The sequence below is a fragment of the Cetorhinus maximus genome, chromosome 1, assembly GCF_964194155.1.
Source record: "Cetorhinus maximus chromosome 1, sCetMax3.hap1.1, whole genome shotgun sequence".
NCBI classification, from domain to species: Eukaryota; Metazoa; Chordata; class Chondrichthyes; order Lamniformes; family Cetorhinidae; genus Cetorhinus; species Cetorhinus maximus.
This window is the reverse complement of record NC_135879.1, coordinates 90491-109770: the sequence shown is the minus strand read 5'-3', so window position 1 is coordinate 109770 and position 19280 is coordinate 90491. Positions and strand designations below refer to the sequence as shown.

At 46.0% G+C, this 19280-nt stretch overlaps 1 protein-coding gene across 1 annotated transcript in view; it reads right to left on the bottom strand.

Moving 5' to 3' along the window:
* dgkq (diacylglycerol kinase theta) overlaps nucleotides 1-19280 on the bottom strand; it is a 153568-nt gene that overhangs the window by 82966 nt on the left and 51322 nt on the right. Inside the window, exons 7-8 of the mRNA XM_078563460.1 lie at nucleotides 12548-12648; nucleotides 704-927 (exon numbers count right to left, since the gene is read on the bottom strand). Of these exons, the coding sequence (XP_078419586.1) occupies nucleotides 704-927; nucleotides 12548-12648 (325 nt within the window). The remainder of the gene's footprint in view (nucleotides 1-703; nucleotides 928-12547; nucleotides 12649-19280) is intronic.

Sequence of the window (19280 nt, the reverse complement as noted above, 5' to 3'; positions counted from 1 at the left end):
ACAAGAACCAGTTAGGTTTCCAAACTGACAGTTGTCCACGAATGCATTGCTAGAGCCGAGCACCTGGCCTTTTCGATTAACAGTAAGAAATCCTCACATTCATTTCTGAATTTTACTTTCTAATGCTAGTGCTGGAAACCTCTCCTCATCAAGCAACCAGTGTGAGTGCCAGGTACAGGTGTGGCAGATTCGGTACAATTACATCTTCTTTTACTTGAACCCGACAATGGGCTGGATTTTACACTCCCTCCACCCCTGCCAGAGTATCTGAACGCAGAGCGATCGTAAAATAAAACGGATGGCTTGTCAGTTGCCTTCCCGCTCACTCCTGACCTGTCTCCCATATTATGGATGGGGAAAGCATCAGGCAGCCCGTCCGCCCTTAGGCCTATTAAGGCACCTAAGTGGCCAATTATTGGTCACTTAAGGCCCTCATTCCGCCTCCAGCATGTTACATGCGACAGGGAAAGGTGGAGGCAAAGCAGGCAGCCTGGCAGCTTTCACTGCACGGACTGCTGTCAGGCAAGGCAGGGGTACCTCCTTTGAGGATCTCCTGTGCCTATCGGAGACAACTCCACCCTCTCACACTGCCCAAGATCTGGAAGATTACTGCTTCATCCACTGTATTTGACTGTCTGTAGTAGTATCACCAAATACCTTCTATATTATTTTGTACTTTCATTGTCCATAAGAAGCAACTTACTTTAACCATCCAGGATAAATTTTGACTATTTCATAATCTCTTGGCTTTGCGCGTAATACCCACGCCTCAGGAATTGTATCTCGGAATACCAACAGGTTCCTGCTTTCCATGCTGCCTCCATTTCGGTTGATAATATCGTCACTGCAGACAGCGTCTTGGGTAAATGTTTGGAGTTCATATTCCTGAGGATCATCTGGGATGTAGTATGCTCTCAATGCAGCTTCCTATTGAAATGGGATTCCAGTTAAATCCAGATAAACAATATATCATTAAACCACAGACATCATCCACTCACATCACATCCCCTGTTCTCTCACTACCTCAAAACATTGAGCAAATGAGAAAACTTCAAAGTAAAATCCTAAGTAAAAAATGGTTGAACTCTAGGTACATGGGACACAACCAATCTATTTCACCTAACTGCATATGGTGAAGTTTAATCCTTCACACTTAGCTTCGAAAAAGAAATTGGTTAAACATTTGGAGGAGAAAGAGGAAATAGCATGGTGAAAGGAAAAGGAATGGGCGCAGTGGACAGGGGAATGGGCTGGAAGGACAGGGGAATGGGCTGGAAGGACAGGGGAATGGGCTGGATGGACAGGGGAATGGGCGCAGTGGACAGGGGAATGGGCTGGAAGGACAGGGGAATGGGCTGGATGGACAGGGGAATGGGCGCAGTGGACAGGGGAATGGGCGCAGTGGACAGGGGAATGGGCTGGAAGGACAGGGGAATGGGCGCAGTGGACAGGGGAATGGGCGCAGTGGACAGGGGAATGGGCGCAGTGGACAGGGGAATGGGCGCAGTGGACAGGGGAATGGGCTCAGTGGACAGGGGAATGGGCGCAGTGGACAGGGGAATGGGCGCAGTGGACAGGGGAATGGGCTGGATGGACAGGGGAATGGGCTGGATGGACAGGGGAATGGGCACAGTGGACAGGGGAATGGGCGCAGTGGACAGGGGAATGGGCTGGATGGACAGGGGAATGGGCTGGAAGGACAGGGGAATGGGCGCAGTGGACAGGGGAATGGGCTGGGTGGACAGGGGAATGGGCTGGGTGGACAGGGGAATGGGCGCAGTGGACAGGGGAATGGGCGCAGTGGACAGGGGAATGGGCGCAGTGGACAGGGGAATGGGCGCAGTGGACAGGGGAATGGGCTGGGTGGACAGGGGAATGGGCGCAGTGGACAGGGGAATGGGCTCAGTGGACAGGGGAATGGGCGCAGTGGACAGGGGAATGGGCGCAGTGGACAGGGGAATGGGCGCAGTGGACAGGGGAATGGGCGCAGTTGACAGGGGAATGGGCGCAGTTGACAGGGGAATGGGCGCAGTTGACAGGGGAATGGGCGCAGTGGACAGGGGAATGGGCGCAGTGGACAGGGGAATGGGCTGGAAGGACAGGGGAATGGGCTGGAAGGACAGGGGAATGGGCGCAGTGGACAGGGGAATGGGCGCAGTGGACAGGGGAATGGGCGCAGTGGACAGGGGAATGGGCGCAGTGGACAGGGGAATGGGCGCAGTGGACAGGGGAATGGGCGCAGTGGACAGGGGAATGGGCGCAGTGGACAGGGGAATGGGCGCAGTGGACAGGGGAATGGGCGCAGTGGACAGGGGAATGGGCGCAGTGGACAGGGGAATGGGCGCAGTGGACAGGGGAATGGGCGCAGTGGACAGGGGAATGGGCGCAGTGGACAGGGGAATGGGCGCAGTGGACAGCGGAATGGGCTGGAAGGACAGGGGAATGGGCGCAGTGGACAGGGGAATGGGCGCAGTGGACAGGGGAATGGGCGCAGTGGACAGGGGAATGGGCGCAGTGGACAGGGGAATGGGCGCAGTGGACAGGGGAATGGGCGCAGTGGACAGGGGAATGGGCTGGAAGGACAGGGGAATGGGCTGGAAGGACAGGGGAATGGGCGCAGTGGACAGGGGAATGGGCGCAGTGGACAGGGGAATGGGCGCAGTGGACAGGGGAATGGGCGCAGTGGACAGGGGAATGGGCGCAGTGGACAGGGGAATGGGCGCAGTGGACAGGGGAATGGGCGCAGTGGACAGGGGAATGGGCGCAGTGGACAGGGGAATGGGCTGGAAGGACAGGGGAATGGGCGCAGTGGACAGGGGAATGGGCTGGAAGGACAGGGGAATGGGCTCAGTGGACAGGGGAATGGGCGCAGTGGACAGGGGAATGGGCGCAGTGGACAGGGGAATGGGCGCAGTGGACAGGGGAATGGGCGCAGTGGATAGCCCTTTCAAAGAATTACCACTGGCATAATGGGCTCCTGTACTATAAAATTCTAAGATTCCTTCATATATTGGTATGATAGCCATCATATTTCTTCATAAAAGTTGTGCTTTAATTTCACCTTGAATTCATAAGTGAAAAATGAACAAGTTACAGATATTTCCAGTGTTATTTGTGGTGGTCTCTCATAGATCACCAGTTGGACATCTTCATTTAATGAAGGGACGCTCAGAGTATCACAGCATTTTGAGAGGACTAAGTACTTGAAGGCAGAGAATCATATTAAGATGGTGGTTCATTCGACAAGTAATTTTTAAGTTATTGTAATTTATGTAAAACAAAATTACAACTTCAGCCTGTGTCATGCATGACCAGATAGAGAATACAGCTGGGTGAGCCACTGTCGGGTAGTGGGATTGCAGAAAAGGGAATGCTTTGTCAAAGAAACTATGACATGTTGCTGTGATGCATCCAGTAGAATGCAGACACTGCATCCAAAGGACAGCAATGGTAGAGGGGCTGGGTAATGAGTCAAGAAGCATGGGCACCAATCAAGCAAACTGCTCTGTTCTGAATGATGTTGGTTTCCTGTTGGCTGTTGGAGCTGCTACCAACCAGTTATGGGCTGAATATTTCATCACACAGTTGAGTTGAGTCATGTAGATGGGAAGGAGGTTTTGAGGGCTAAGGAGGTTTTGAGGGCTAAGTAGGTTTTGAGGGCTAAGTAGGTTTTGAGGGCTAGGTTTTGAGGGCTAAGTAGGTGAGCCATTTGTCATTGATTACCAAACCCCTGACCTGGGGCAGAATTTGACGTCATGTAGACAGACGCACGCCCGACCCAATTGGGTGTAAAATAGCGCTTGATGCCATCGGGCGAGTGTCCTGACGTCATCGCGCATTCGCACAATATTTCGGTTCGCAGGCACACGCGAGAGTCAGCAGCGCGCCCACCGACAATTAAGAGGCCTATTAAGGCCCTTAATCAATTAATTAAAAACAATTTTTTGCTGCCTATCCAACCTTATGGTTGGTGGGTGGTCGAATCAGCCTTTGGATTTTTAGGAAACCTCATCCATGAGCTTTTCGACAGTAATTTTTTTTTACATTAAAAATTTTTAGACAATTTTTATTATGTTTCTGCTGTTGTTACTGAGTTCTATGTCAGGACATGTTTTAAACATTTTTAAAATCTTTCTTTTTGATTGTACAATTCTTCAGCTCACTGAGGCAGCTCTGTGCCCTCAGGGGGCTTTCAGTGCACGTTCCCCAGCACAAGCACAGACTTTACCACTCACACTCCTCCCACCCCCTCCCCCCAGCAGCTCTGTGCCCTCAGGGAGCTTTCAGTGTACGCTCCCCAGTGTATGTACAAACTTTACCACTCCCGCTCCTCCCCTCCCCCCCAGCAGCTCTGTGCCCTCAGGGGGCTTTCAGTGCACGTTCCCCACCCCAGCAGCTCCCCTGGTCCAGTTCAGCTTCTGGTCAATGGTGATTCTTTGAGATGTTGATGATGAAGAGTTTGCCGATGGTGTTGTCATTGAAGATCATGGCAAGGTAATCTGATATTTGTTTGATGTAAATGTTACATGCTACATGTCAACCTAAACTTGAATCTCTCTAATCATGTTTCCATCCATCTAAGGGCACAAATTCATCCAAGTTGATCACACTATCCCCGAACTCCTCCAGGTTTGTGAAACTGTTCTCACTTGGTCCTATCCATCTAACTAAAGCCAGGGTCCCTCTAGCAAAGGCTTTTCTTCCCAATGAGCAGCATAATTTCAGGTTTCCTATGTACATCCAACATCCAGTCCTGGATGAGCAATAACTAAACATTAGAAAGACTGAAGTGATTATCTTGGGCCCCTCCCACAAACATCACCTTTGCCACCAACCATCCCTCCTTTCCTTGCTACTGTTTCATTACGACCCCCATTTCCATACCTGTCTTCTGCATGACTATTTCCACTTCTGTAACATTGCCTTCCTCTGTCCCTATTATCCCATTTGCCACTGAAACATGCCAATGTTCTGGTCAAACTTGATAAATTCAGTGGTTCCCCTGGGTGGTCTCCTATCCTCCACCCTTCCATTCCACAACTCCTCCCATTAATACATTGCAGCCATCCTTAGACTTAGATTGGCTCCAGCTCCTTCAGTGCTTCAAGCTTAAAATTCTTATCCTTGTACCCAAAGCCTTCCATGGCCTTGCTCCCTCCCTTTCTCTGTAACCTACACCTGCCCTAAGAGAGTGTGACAGCCATCCGTCTCTTAGCACAACAGTCTGGAAATCCTTCTTTCAAAGCTTCGCCACCTGTCACCTGTCTCTTTTCTTTTAACACCATCCTTAAAACTACCTCTTTGACTTGGGTTTTAGCTACCTGTCCTAATTTTCCTCTTTGACTTGGGTTTTAGCTACCTGTGCTAATTTTCCTCTTTGACTTGGGTTTTAATTACCTGTCCTAATTTTCCTCTTTGACTCGGTGTTCATTTTTCTTATGGCTCTGTTAAGCACTAAACATTTTTCTAAGTTGAAGGGGTTGTAGTTGCTGTAGTATGCAACAGGTCGACCTTATATGAGGGGTCAACCGTTTAGCATAGTACTGAGAAAAGGGGAAGCTTATTCACGCAGAGTTGTGAATCTTTGGAATGATCTAACCCAGAGCGCTATGAGCTGGGATCTCCCAGTCCCACCTGATGTGGAAATTGTTGCAGACAGGACACAAACTTGAGGGACCAGCAAAAGATCCATTGACTTCGGGTGGGAATTTCCAGGCCGGTAGCGGGCAGGACAGGAAAATCCCACCCTTGGATGCTCAGTCGTTGAGTTAATGTCTGACAGAGGTTGACAGCTTCCTGGGTAGTACAGAACTTGAATAATGCTGAAAGTCGCTTTTTTCAGTAATACTCAGAGCCCTGGATTTTAAAATTAAGGGATATGGGGATAGTGCGCAAGGTGCAATTAAGATAGAAATCAGCCTTGATCTTATTGAATGGCAGAGCAGGCTCCAAGGGCCAAAGGCCTACTCCTATCTCTTCTACTCTCATGCACCTGTACCAGGGCTCAAACTGCTGCCAAGTTTACGAACATTCCAGCTGTGGCTACAACGAACCATGATCAAAGATTGCAGCTGATAATGATGATGAATGTAACTACTTTCAGAATTCCTAATCTTCTGTTCCAGCCATTTCCACCAATAATTTGCCTCAGTGAAGCTTGGATTGATAACTAAGTCAAGCAGCTGAATGTCTGTAACTTTGAAGATTTTCAACCATTATAGCAGCAAGCAGTCAATCTTTCAAAAAAATCCCTGAATTGTTTACTGAGCTTTGCAGAAAATGAACCACAGTGTAATTTTGTTTGTATCTCCTGATCATCTCTTAAATGTAGAATTAGGAACAGAGGACTCAGAGCAGGAGTAGGCCTTTCAGCCCTTCGAGCCAGCTCCAATATCCAATAAGATATCCTCTGGGCATCCTCTGATACCCTACGTCATATCAACAATTTCCAGTTCTCTGGCCCTAACAGCCTCCTCTTCACCATGGACGTCCAATCCCTCTATCCCCCACCAGGATGGTCTAAGGGCTCTCCGCTTCTTCCTTGAACAGAGGCCCGAACAATCCCCATTCACTACCACTCTCCTCCGTCTGGCTGAACTTGTTCTCTCACTGAACAATTTCTCCTTAAACTCCTCTCACTTCCTCCAAATAAAAGGTGTGGCTATGGGTACCCGCATGGGCCCCAGCTATGCCTGTCTCTTTATGGGGTATGTGGAACATTCCTTGTTCCAGTCCTACTCCGGCCCCCTCCCACAACTCTATCTCCGGTACATCGATGATTGCTTCGGTGCTGCTTCATTCTCTCGTCTGGATCTGGAAAATTTATCAATTTTGCTTCCAATTTCCACCCCTCCATCATTTTCACATGGTCCATCTCTGACACTTCCCTTCCCTTCCTTGACCTCTCTGTCTCCATTTCTGGTGATAGACTGTCCACTAATATTCATAACAAGCCCACCGACTCCCACATCTACCTCGACTACAGCTCCTCACACCCCACTTCCTGTAAGGACTCCATCCCATTCTCTCAGTTCCTTCGCCTCCGTTGCATCTGTTCCGATGATGTCACTTTCCAAAACGGCGCTTCTGACAGGTCTTCCTTTTTCCTTAACCGAGGTTTCACCCCCACTGTGAATGACAGGGCACTCAGCCATGTCCAACCCATCTCCCGTGCCTCTGCCCTCACACCTTCCTCTCCCTCCCAGAACCATGATAGGGTCCCCCTTGTCCTCACTTTACACCACGCTAACCTCTGCATTCAAAGGATTATCCATGATGCCACCACCAAACACATCTCCCCTTCACCCCCCCGGCGGCATTCCGTAGGGATCGTTCCCTCCGGGACACCCTGGTCCAGTCCTCCATCATCCCCTACACCTCAACTCCCTCCCACAGCACCTTCCCATGCAACCGCAGAAGGTGCAACACCTGCCCCTTTACTTCCCCTCTCCTCACCGTCCAAGGGCCCAAACACTCCTTTCAAGTGAAGCAGCATTTCACTTGCATCTCTTTCAATTTAGTCTACTGCATTCGCTGCTCTCAATGCGGTTTCCTCTACATTGGAGAGACCAAACGCAGACTGGGTGACCGCTTTGCAGAACACCTTCGGTCTGTCCGCAAGCATGACCCAGACCTCACTGTCGTTTGCCATTTCAACAAACCCCCTGCTCTCTTGCCCACATGTCTGTCCTCGGCCTGCTGCATTGTTCCAGTGAAGCTCAACGCAAACTGGAGGAACAGCACCTCATCTTCCGACTAGGCACTTTACAGCCTTCTGGACTTAACATCGAGTTCAACAACTTCAGATCATGAACTCTCTCCTCCATCCCCACCCCCTTTCCAATCCCCGCTCTTCTACATTCATTTTTTTTTATCCACTTTTTTTTTTCATTTATCCGTAGTTTTATCCCCTTTTTTTTATCCCATTTTCTATCTTTATTTTCCCCACCAGCACCCCCTCCCCCCACCCTTCCCCTACAGGGCCATCTGTCACTCGTTCCATGTTGCCCTTTTACACAATGCTACCCTTGTTCTACTATAACGCATTCTGCATTTTTACCTTTACGCCACTATTAGCACTAGCCACGACCATTAGCAATCCCTTTGTCCTTCAGCTCATGACATCTTTGTCAATCCCTTCTTTGTCCCCACCTATCACTGGCCTTCTATCCAGCTCCACCTGCCCCACCCCCTTAAACAGTGTAAATTTCATCACATTTCCACTTCTCTTCAGCTCTGAAGAAGGGTCATATGGATTTGAAACGTTAACTTTGTTTTTCTTTCTCCACAGACGCTGTCAGACCTGCTGAGTTTTTCCAGCATTTTCTGTTTTTGTTTCAGATTTCCAGCATCCGCGGTATTTTGCTTTTATTTCAATAAGATCATGGCTGATTTGAAACTCCACCTTTCTGTCATAGCCCTTGACTTCCTGATCTCCCTTGTCCATCAAAAATCTTTCCAACACAGCCTTGAATAAATTCAATGAGCCAGCCTCCACTGCTTTCTGGGGAAGAGAATTCCACAGGTTAATCACCGTCTGAGAGAAAAAAAATCTCATCTCCATCTTAAAAGGGAGACCTCTTATTCTTAAACTGTGTTCCCTAGTTCTAGTCTTCCCACAACAGGAAACACTTCCCAGTATCCAACCTATCAAATCCCCTCAGGATCTTACTTGTTTCAATAAAATTTGGTGGGGTGGGGGGGATGGTAGCAAGGTAATCATGTCACCGGACAAGTGGTCACGTCACCGGACAAGTGGTCACGTCACCGGACAAGTGGTCACGTCACCGGACAAGTGGTCACGTCACCGGACAAGTGGTCACGTCACCGGACAAGTGGTCACGTCACCGGACAAGTGGTCACGTCACCGGACAAGTGGTCACGTCACCGGACAAGTGGTCACGTCACCGGACAAGTGGTCACGTCACTGGACAAGTGGTCATGTCACTGGACAAGTGGTCATGTCACTGGACAAGTGGTCATGTCACCGGACAAGTGATCACGTCACCGGACAAGTGGTCATGTCACCGGACAAGTGGTCATGTCACTGGACAAGTGGTCATGTCACTGGACAAGTGATCATGTCACCGGACAAGTGGTCATGTCACTGGACAAGTGGTCATGTCACTGGACAAGTGATTCAGAGGCCCAGGCTAATGCTCTGAGAACATGGGTTCACATCACCACCATGGCAGCTGGTGAAATTTAAATTCAAATAATAAAAATCTGGAATTGAAAGCTTGTCTCAGGAATGGTGACCATCAAACTATCATCAATCACCATTAGGGAGGGAAACCTGCCGACCTTACCCCGCAACTATGTGGCTGACTCTTAACTGGCCTCTGAAATGGCCTGGCAAGCCACTCAGTTCAAGCGCAATAAGGGATGGGTAACAAATGCTGGCCTTGCCACTGACGCCCACATCCTATGAAAGAATATACAAAAAAATCACCTCTGATTTTTCTAAACTCCAATGGATATAAGCTAAGTTCAACCTTTCTACATCAGATTGTTCTTTCACCCCAGGTCTGAGTCGAGCGAACTTTCTCTAACACATTTATATCCTTTTTCAAATAAGGAGACCAAAATTATACACAGTACTCCAGGTGTGATCTCACTAATGCCCTGTACAGCTGCAGTAAAACTTCCCCGTTCTTATATTCCATTCCCCTTGCAATAAACACCAATATTCCATTTCCCTTCCTAATCACTTGCTGTACCTGCAGACTAACTTTTTGTAATTCATATACCAGGACACCCAGATCCCTCTGTTCCACCGAATTCTGTAATCTCTCTCCATTTAAATATTATACTGTTTTTCCAATCTTCCTGCTAAAGTGGAAAAGTTCACATTTGCCCATATTATACTCCATCTGCCAATTTTTTGCTCACTCACTTAACCTAACTCTATTCCTTTTGTCATGAAAATACAATTTTTATAAGGTTATTGGGGTCCCTCCCACCACTTAGCACAGATGTCACTATCATGGGCCTTTCTTCTATGTAGTGTGCTTCCATTTCCTCACAGTGTGGTCCTTTTCCAGATCATTCTCAACAACAGTGATGCCTCAACCTTAATGTTAAGTGTGCTTGTGGAATGAACCTCGTTCATATGCTTTGCAGGGTCAAGTCCTGTTTATTCTTGGCTTTGTGAGATTGAGGCAGAGGTGTTCTCAAATCTCGTCTACAATCTTGAAAGGTGAAGGTGTAGTGTACAAGGAGGGATGTGTTAAGGCCTGGAGAAGGGTCCTGTATCGTGCAACTCCATGTGCTCTGTCTTCTGGCAGGGTTTTCATGCTATGGATTCACACTCCGAGCTCGTGGGCGCTGCTGTCTGCCAGCCAACTGTGTTTCCAACTTTCCAGTATACATCTGCTAAGCTGACCAATAAGTGGGTCCATTAAAAGCCACTCCTGCCTTACCACTGGGCTGGTAGGTAGAGAATTGCCTCTGACATCTCCCTGAAAGTGATGTGGTGCTGCCTGCGAAGCCTGGCGCTGATTACCGTGAGCGCTGCACCATGCAAGGTAGGCGAATGAACCTTGAAGTCACGAGCAAAGTGCAGGTCGCTAGGTGCATGTCGCTTATATACCGTTGTGAAACATGTCATTCTAATTGCACGCTGACGTGCCCAGATGATCCAGCGTGAGGGGATGATTCTAGAGCAGAGTCCTTATAGCGAGATGCAAATATATTGAGATGACTCTCCCTCCTCCCCCCTGCCCGCACAGGGGGCACTCAGCGCTTCCGGGTGCGCGTCACACTGGTGGGGGGACCCTTCATTAGCCCCGCCCACATCAAATGGCAGCGCCCAGCCAATCGTGGGCGGCAATCGGCCGCGTGCCAGCTCAGCACCCCCCGACGGGGTGAAAATTCTCCCCTATAATTCCGGAAGTTTAAGTAGTCATTATTGCTCGTCATGTTCAATATCTGTCAAAGAACTTCATAGGATTTTCCCCAGAAAATATGGTATTCGGCTTTACCCGAGGAAGTGTGTTAGTTCAGTTAAGTTTAGAACAGGAAGGGCAGTGACATTAGGTTCAATGAAAATAGATTAAACATAAAGGCTGCATAAGAATTACACACTCAGCTGTTTTTGGATTTGTATATATAATCTGTTGACAGTTTCTTCTCTCAAGGTGCATGTTCGGCAAAATATATTTTATATCATTTTGTCTCCGTGACCTTTTGACCTCACAAAACATTTCTGCTTTTTCACTAGTCCTACAGCTTGAATTGTTAAACCAGACCAGTGAGCAGTTAATTTGATGAGATATACATCTCTGTAGCTCCAGATGTGTTCTACTTCACCTCATCCTGGTGAAGTCTAAATGCCATGTCTGGTAAATGGGGTGTTAGTCTGAAGTTTAAAGTCATTCTAGTTTAGTCTGTCATAAATATAAGCAGCAGTCCCTTCCAGATCCCAAGAGAAGCAGATTGTGATGACCATGTATGTCAGTTGCTGCTTTGTTTACAGCTTTTAATTGGTCAAATTCTGTCTGAAATCACTGCTGTGAGGTGTCTTGGGATATTTTATATGCTAAAGGCATTATAGAAATGCAAGCTGTTGTTGTTGCAGCCAAATATCAATATGTAAGTTAGATATCCGGTGCAACAATATGGATATTTGTAGACTACCTTTGAATTTCCTCTGATGACAGTGTTTGATGATGTACTCAGCACTGCTTTAATCTCCCATCTATAGAGAGGACGGCAGCATCAGCCATGACAGGTTCAGAGACGTTTTCTGGTTGTCCACTGTTCGTGAGGAAGGTTTGACCCTTCAGGTTTCACTTTGAGGTCCCTCAGAAAGGAATCCATTTGGTTCTTCTGAATACTGCAACAGTAATCATCAAGGCTAAACTCTTATAAAAAGTGCCTGGATCTGCACCTTAAGTGCTGTAAACTGCAGGGCTATGGGCCGGGTGCAGGAAGGTGGGATTAGAAAGGGCACCTGAGTGTCCTCGGGCTGGCATGGACAAGATGGGCCGAATGGCCTCCTTCTGCGCTGTAATTTTTCTATGGTTCAATTGCTGCACGGCTTTGGCAACGATTCAAAGTGGGCTTCTAGATTTGAGATGGGTTGTTGGTAAGTTGGACAACTGGATTGCCTGATGTAGTCTCTGATGACTGTATATTCGCAATGTAGGTGTGGTGGAGTGATGTTTGCAAGCACGGGCAGCTAGGGCATTGGTGTCATTAAAAACATATGGGTGACAATTCTCATTGTAGATTTAAGTAGGAATAATTGTAGGAAGAAGCAATGAAGGATTTTGCAGGACCCATTTTCCTATAGAAGCTGAACTATATTGAAAATTAAGGTCATTCTTTTTTCCTTAGTTTAATTTGTACATTTTAATTATGGCATAGAAAATGCAGAAAATAATGAATTTTAATACATTGTTGTTTGGTTGTTTTCGAGAGGCAATTATAAACAGTGCAGACAATACAATCTTATGACACAGGTTATGCGAGCCAAACAATGCAAATTCTAACCTGAATTTCAACTTTAGCTTGAGATTTTGTTACTAGTTTGGGATCAACTCACCACTGCTTCTTCTATTTTTGAAATTCGAGGAACAGTAATTAGTCGAAATTGATTCCGTTTCACTGTGTCATTTCCATCAAATATTTTTAAGGTCTGTTTGCCTGAGAAGAATTAACACAAATACAATATAAAGCATATGAAACAACACCATAAAAATCAGCAATATACTTTTTAAACACAAAAGTCATTGAGTTATCAAATAAACTGTACTGAAAACAATCTCCTGAAGAGCTGTAAAATCACACTGCAATCATTGAAAAATTAAACAAAAGTCTAAGGATTACACCTGAATCCTCAATTTTGTAGAAAAAAGGGATGTTTAAATAAAATACATGACAGATTTATTTTAATTAAATACAAGGGTAAATCCACAGTGGATGGAAACCCATGGCCTGATGATTACCTCAATAGCAGGATGAAGGTCCCAACTGGGGCTATTTATGGTGTACAGTCACAGTATCTTCCCACATGCTTTGCTTGAAAATTCCCAAGCACTCTGTTTAACTAGCTAAAGCAAAAAACTGCGGATGCTGGAAATCCAAAACAAAAACAAAAATACCTGGAAAAACTCAGCAGGTCTGGCAGCATCTGCGGAGAGGGACACAGTTAACGTTTCGAGTCTGAATGACCCTTCAACAGAACTGTTCTGTTGAAGGGTCATTCGGACTCGAAACGTTAACTGTGTCCCTCTCCGCAGATGCTGCCAGACCTGCTGAGTTTTTCCAGGTATTTTTGTTTTTGTTTTGTCAACTAGCTATCCTGTGCTAAGCACAGGCAGCTACTGAATTAGACGAGTTATTTCCTGAAAGGAAATAGCCATTGGCTGATGATACCACAATAGTCAGCACCCTGTTAAGCAACAATAGCTTGAAGTTTTTTAGACCCAGAAAGGTCACTAACATTAAACCAATCAATAAACACACATAACTTGTAGTTTTAGCGTTCGACACTAGCTAAACAGAGACAACGGAGAGGCTCAAAGGGCAGAAAACCAATGAACTCCCAGGTTGATGAACTATACCTCAGGGTAGTTAGAGAACATGGTTCAGTTCAGTTCAGAGCCGTTCAGAGAAGGTTCACTCAACTCATTCCTGGGACGAAGAAGCTTATCTTGAAGATAAGGTTGAACAGAACAAAAACAGAAATACCTGGAAAAACTCAGCAGGTCTGGCAGCATCGGCAGAGAAGGAAAGAGTTGACGTTTCGAGTCCTCATGACCCTTCAGCAGAACTGAGTATAGTTAGGAGAGGGGTTATATTTAACCAGCTTATATTTCACCCCTCTCCTAACTATACTCAGTTCTGCTGAAGGGTCATGAGGACTTGAAACGTCAACTCTTTCCTTCTCCGCCGATGCTGCCAGACCTGCTGAGTTTTTCCAGGTAATTCTGTTTTTGTTTTGGATTTCCAGCATCTGCAGTAGTTTTTTGTTTTTATAAGGTTGAACAGGTTGGGTCTATGCCCATTGGAGTTTAGAAGAATGAGAGCTGATTTTATTGAAACATATAAGATCGAGGGGACTTGACAGGGTGGACACCAGGAGGATGTGGGGAGACTAGAACTAAGAGACACAGATTAAGAATAAGAGATCTCACTTCTAATACGGTGACGAGGAGAAGTTTCTCTTTCAGTGGATTATTAGTATGTGGAATTCTCTTTCCCAGAAAGCAGTGGAGGCTGGGTCATTAAATTCACTGAAGGCTGAGTTAAATAGATTTTTGATGGACAAGAGAGAGGAGGGAATCAAGGGTTATGGGGGGCAAACAGGAAAGTAGACTTGTGATCACAACCAGATCAGCCACCATCTTATCAAATTGTGCAGTAGGCTCAAAGGGCCAAATGTCCTACTCCTGCTCCCAAGTCCTATGTTCCTATGGGAACAGTGACAGTCATGTTGAGGGAGTCAACAAACACTGTGGAGGTTCCTAATGAAATAGGCCAATGTAGTTCCCATATTCAATTATGGAATCATAGTTGGCAACTATTAGACATATTAGTCTGATGTCAATAATTAGAAAAATAACCAAAACAATAATCATAATTAGAATGGAACAACTCCAGTAAAGAAATAACTCAAAATGCTAAAGAAAGGGTCTATTTTGCCTGGCCAACCTCGTGCTTTTTTCAGAAAGGGGAAGCCACAAGGTGCATTACAATCTGATTTTCATAGGGCACTGTACGACGTAAAAGACTCCTTTACCAACTATCACTTGATAGTTGACTTGCTTGAATGAGTTGTCCCAGAGGAAGTGCTGTGACTAGTGATATTCCTTAATAAATACAACTTTTTTTTATTCGTTCATGGGATGAGGCTGTCGCTGGCTAGGCCAACATTTATTGCCCATCTCTAATTACCCTTGTTCAGAGGGCATTAAGAATCAACCACATTGCTGTGGGTCTGGAGTCACGTGTAGGCCAGAGCAGGTAAGGACAGCACATTTCCTTCCCTAAAGGACATTAGTGAACCAGGTGGTTTTTTTTAAAACACAGTCGACAATGGTTTCATGGTCAGCATTAGACATTTAATTCCAGATTTTTGTTGAATTCAATTTCCACCATCTGCCACGGGGTTTGAACCCAGGTCCTCAAAGCATTATCCTGGGTCTCTAGATTACCAGTCCAGTGACAATACCACTATGCTTCCGCCTCCCCTTGGAATATGTCTGAGTGCAAAGTAAATCTGTAGATGGTATTGAGCAGAGCAAGTGAGGAGGGGGAGTGAAGAAGAGTGAAAACCAAATCCTGACTCAGGAAAGAAACCAAGATTTCACAAGGAGAGCTGGACAGGATTTATACCTGTGCTGATAAATGAGCATTCAATAGAAATTCAATTTAAAATCTTGAATGGTTTATATAGAGCAAAAAGGAGGAACTGTTTCTAGTGGTTGAAGAGTCGGTAACCAGAGGTCACAGATTTAAAATAACTGGCAAATTAAAAAACAAAGAGGGAAAAAACATTATGCACAAGTTATGGTGATCGGGAATCCACTGTCTCAAAGGGCAGAGGAAACAGATTTAACACAAACTTTCAAAAGGAAATTGGATAAATACTTGAAACCTGGACTCCAAGGGTTAAATTATGAAGAGCAATTACACTAACTAGGGTTGCATACTCCAGAATTTAGAAAGTCAAAGGGTAATTTAATTGAAGTTTTCAACATATTAAGGGGAACTGATCGGATAAACAGAGAGAAGTTATTTCCACTGTTTGCAGTCTAGGACAAGGGGGCACAGTGTTAAAATTAGAGGCTGATCTTTCAGGATGTGAAATGCTACAGAGTGGTCAGACAAAATTGACCCTATCTTGTGCTTTTTTGAGAGGGGTGAAACCAATGATGCCATACAACTGGATTTTTAGAGGCTATACGGGTATACAATGAATACTTCCCACCTTTCAATTCCTCCCATTCCTAATCTGGACTCAGACCTGTGATCCTGGTCGGCAGATCTTTGATATTTTGACCAAGGGAGCTGATTCGTCATGTGAGGTCTTACAGTGGGTGAAGGCAGCTGCCCTGTGTGTCCGTTAGGTCTGATACGACCCTGACCTGAATCTACACATACGTATTATGTGGTGATTGTTGCTTTAAGGCCAGCCTTACTCAATAAGGGTCACATAGTCAGAACAGACCATCAACACCGAGTGCGGGGAAGCTGATAAAGGGCAGAGTTTTCCTAGTCTAGAGAGTGTATTGCAGCCTTGCTAGTGGCCTGCAGCTAATCCAGCAGCTCTGTAAATAAAGTTTGTTATTCAACTAAAAAAGCTTCTTGGTAGTACATCTCTACATTTGGTGAAAAGGATAAATGATCCTCTTGCCCTACAACTGTGAGTATCTCGTTTTAAAGAGGGAAAAAAATTATACTCACCAGGACGCCTCTCTTTGGGACTGGACTCAATCGTGCGCCTCGGGTTTTATTTCCAGGCCAGCGAAATAGGGGAGGTAGCAAAGCGCAAAGCAATTCTCTTGAGCGGCTCTGGGAGTCAGGCCTACAACCTTATTCGCAGTCTCACAGCCCCAAGCACACCCAACTCCAAATTGTTATAGTAAGCATGTGGATTTAGTGAAGGGCCATTTTCAGCCCAAACCATCAGCCATTATGCAAAGATTCAAATTTAATATGGGGGTGAGGGCCCCAGGCAAATCGATTGCGCTTATATTGCTAAATTGAAGCAATTGTCAGAGCATTGGGATTTTGGAGCAACCTTGAACGACATGCGTTAATTGGCCCACCAGTGTGAAATCGCCTTCCAGCCCTGATTGTGGGCAGCGGATAACTTCCTGACCGCTCCCGCCAAGCCTGCCCGACAATGGCAAGATTCTGCCCAAAGGCTTGCAGGCCAAGATTTATGTTGATCCAGAGGCAACTCTCCAATTTTTTAAGGCAAGACTGGTATCATATGCCTTAAGGGAAAAAGTGGATGCTGAGTTAAACAGGTTGGAGGAACTAGGCCTCATACAGCTGGTTCAATTTTCAGAAGGGGCAGCACCTATCGTCCCCGTACTGAAACTGGATAAGACCGTCCACATTTGCGGTGATTATAAGTTAACAGTTAATCGGGTCGCCAAGTTCGATAAATATCCAATTACAAGAATTGAAGACATGTACGCAAAACTGACAGGAGGTCAATCCTACACTAAGTTGAATATAAGCCACGTGTACCAGCAACTCGACTTAGAAAATACATCTGGGGGTATGTCACAATAAACACATACAAAGGCCTCTTCTAGAACACACGTCTACCTTTTGGCGTGTCCTCAGCCTGTGCAATATTTCAAAGGACATTGGAGAGCTTGCTACAGGGATTACCACGGGTTGTAGTATGGGGAGGCAGTGGCATAGTGGTATTGTCACTGGACTAAAACCCAGGGTAATGCTCTGAGGACCTGGGTTTGAATCCCACCATGGCAGATGGTGAAATTTGAATTCAATAAAAATCTGGAATTAAAAGTCTAATGAAAACATTGTCGATTGTTTTAAAAACCCGTCTGCTTCACTAATTAGGGAAGGAAATCTGCTGTCCTTACCTGGTCTGGCCTACATGTGACTCCAGACCCACAGGAATGTGGTTGTCTCTTAAATGCCTCCTGAACAAGGGCAATTAGGGATGGGCAATAAATGCTGGCCTAGCCAGTGACGCCCACATCCCAGGAACAAATAAGAAACCTTGACAGTGTCCTCATAACTGGATTGACAGGCTGAGTGCTTAGCAAATTTAGAGGAAGTATTAAAAAGATTTCTGGATACTGGAATCCAGATTAACTATCTGGGGCAAGGATTACATCCCGTGGAAGAAAGCTGATAAAGGAGGCCCCTTCCCCCACAAATATCGCGGAACTCAAATCATTTTTAGGGTTGGTAAACAACTATGGGGTGATTTTTACCCAACTTATCAGCTGTACTGCTGAAGAAACACCATCATTGGTCCTGGAGGCAGTCTTCAACAGAGTAAAACAACTGCTGCACCCCTCAACTTTGCTAATGCACTTCGACACATCTAAAGGGTTGACATTAACCTGCGACTCCTCTCCATGTGGCACTGGTGCAGTATGGTCCCGTGAAATGGACAACGGCTCTGAGAGGCCAATAGGTTTCATATCAAGAAAAGCCACTCAGTAGCCGAGAAAGGTTATTCACAGATTGAGAAGGAAAGACTGTCAATAGTCTTCAGAGTTAAAAAAATGCCACCAGTACTTGCATGGCAGGCACTTCTTATCATCTCTGACCATAAACCGCTTTTGGGCCTTTTCAATGAAGACAAGACTACCCCGCCGATAGCCTCGACAAGAATTCAGCGATGGGCATTCATTCTGTCTGCCTACCAATACTTTCGAGCACTGACCTGGGATACATAGAGTGAACGCGGATGCCCTTAGCCACCTACCCTTCAAGAAAGCATCTTGTGTACTCTTGTATCCCAAGAAATCGTCCTTGCATTGAATTTCTTAAACACATCGCCCATCTGTACAAAGCAGGAACTGGACTAATTGAGATCCGCTTCTGTCCAAATTGAGAGACCAGATACTCACAGGATGGTTGGATGAGCCAGTCTCTGAGGAAATGAAACCATTTTTTACCCGCAAATACGAATTGAGTTGTCAGGATGACGTCATACTCTGGAGAGCAAAAGTAGTCATTCCTATAGCAGGCAGGGAACTGCTCCTAACCAAGTTACACAGCAGTCATCCTGGTATTTCTAAAATTAAAATGCTCGCAAGGAGCTATGTGTGGTGGCCTGGTATAGATGCAGATATCGAGAAGTTAGTCATGCACTGTCAACAGTGCCAACTGCACAAAGTTACCAGCGCAGCCCCACTGCACCCTTGGGAATGGCCTGACCGACCATGGGTGAGGATCCATATAGACTACCTGGGTCCATCCCTAGGCACAAATGTTTTTGCTCATGATCAACACACACTCAAAATGGATGGAGAATTTTGCGGTGAAATCACCTATGTCGCATGCTCCCATCGAAAGGTTACGCCAATGCTTTTTGTCTCACAGATTGCCCAGTCATTGTATCAGGCAATGGAGGCATATTTACAAGTGCTGAGTTTCAGAACGTCACTAATTTAAACGGCATTAAACACATCTGAACTGCGCCTTACCACCCAGCATCGAACAGACCAGCTGAGAGAGCCGCCCAAACTTTCAACTCAGGGCTAAAAAAATTGTCGGGAGGAGCCTTGGAAACCAAAATCTCACGCTTCCTCCTTCGCTACCGCCGACTCCAC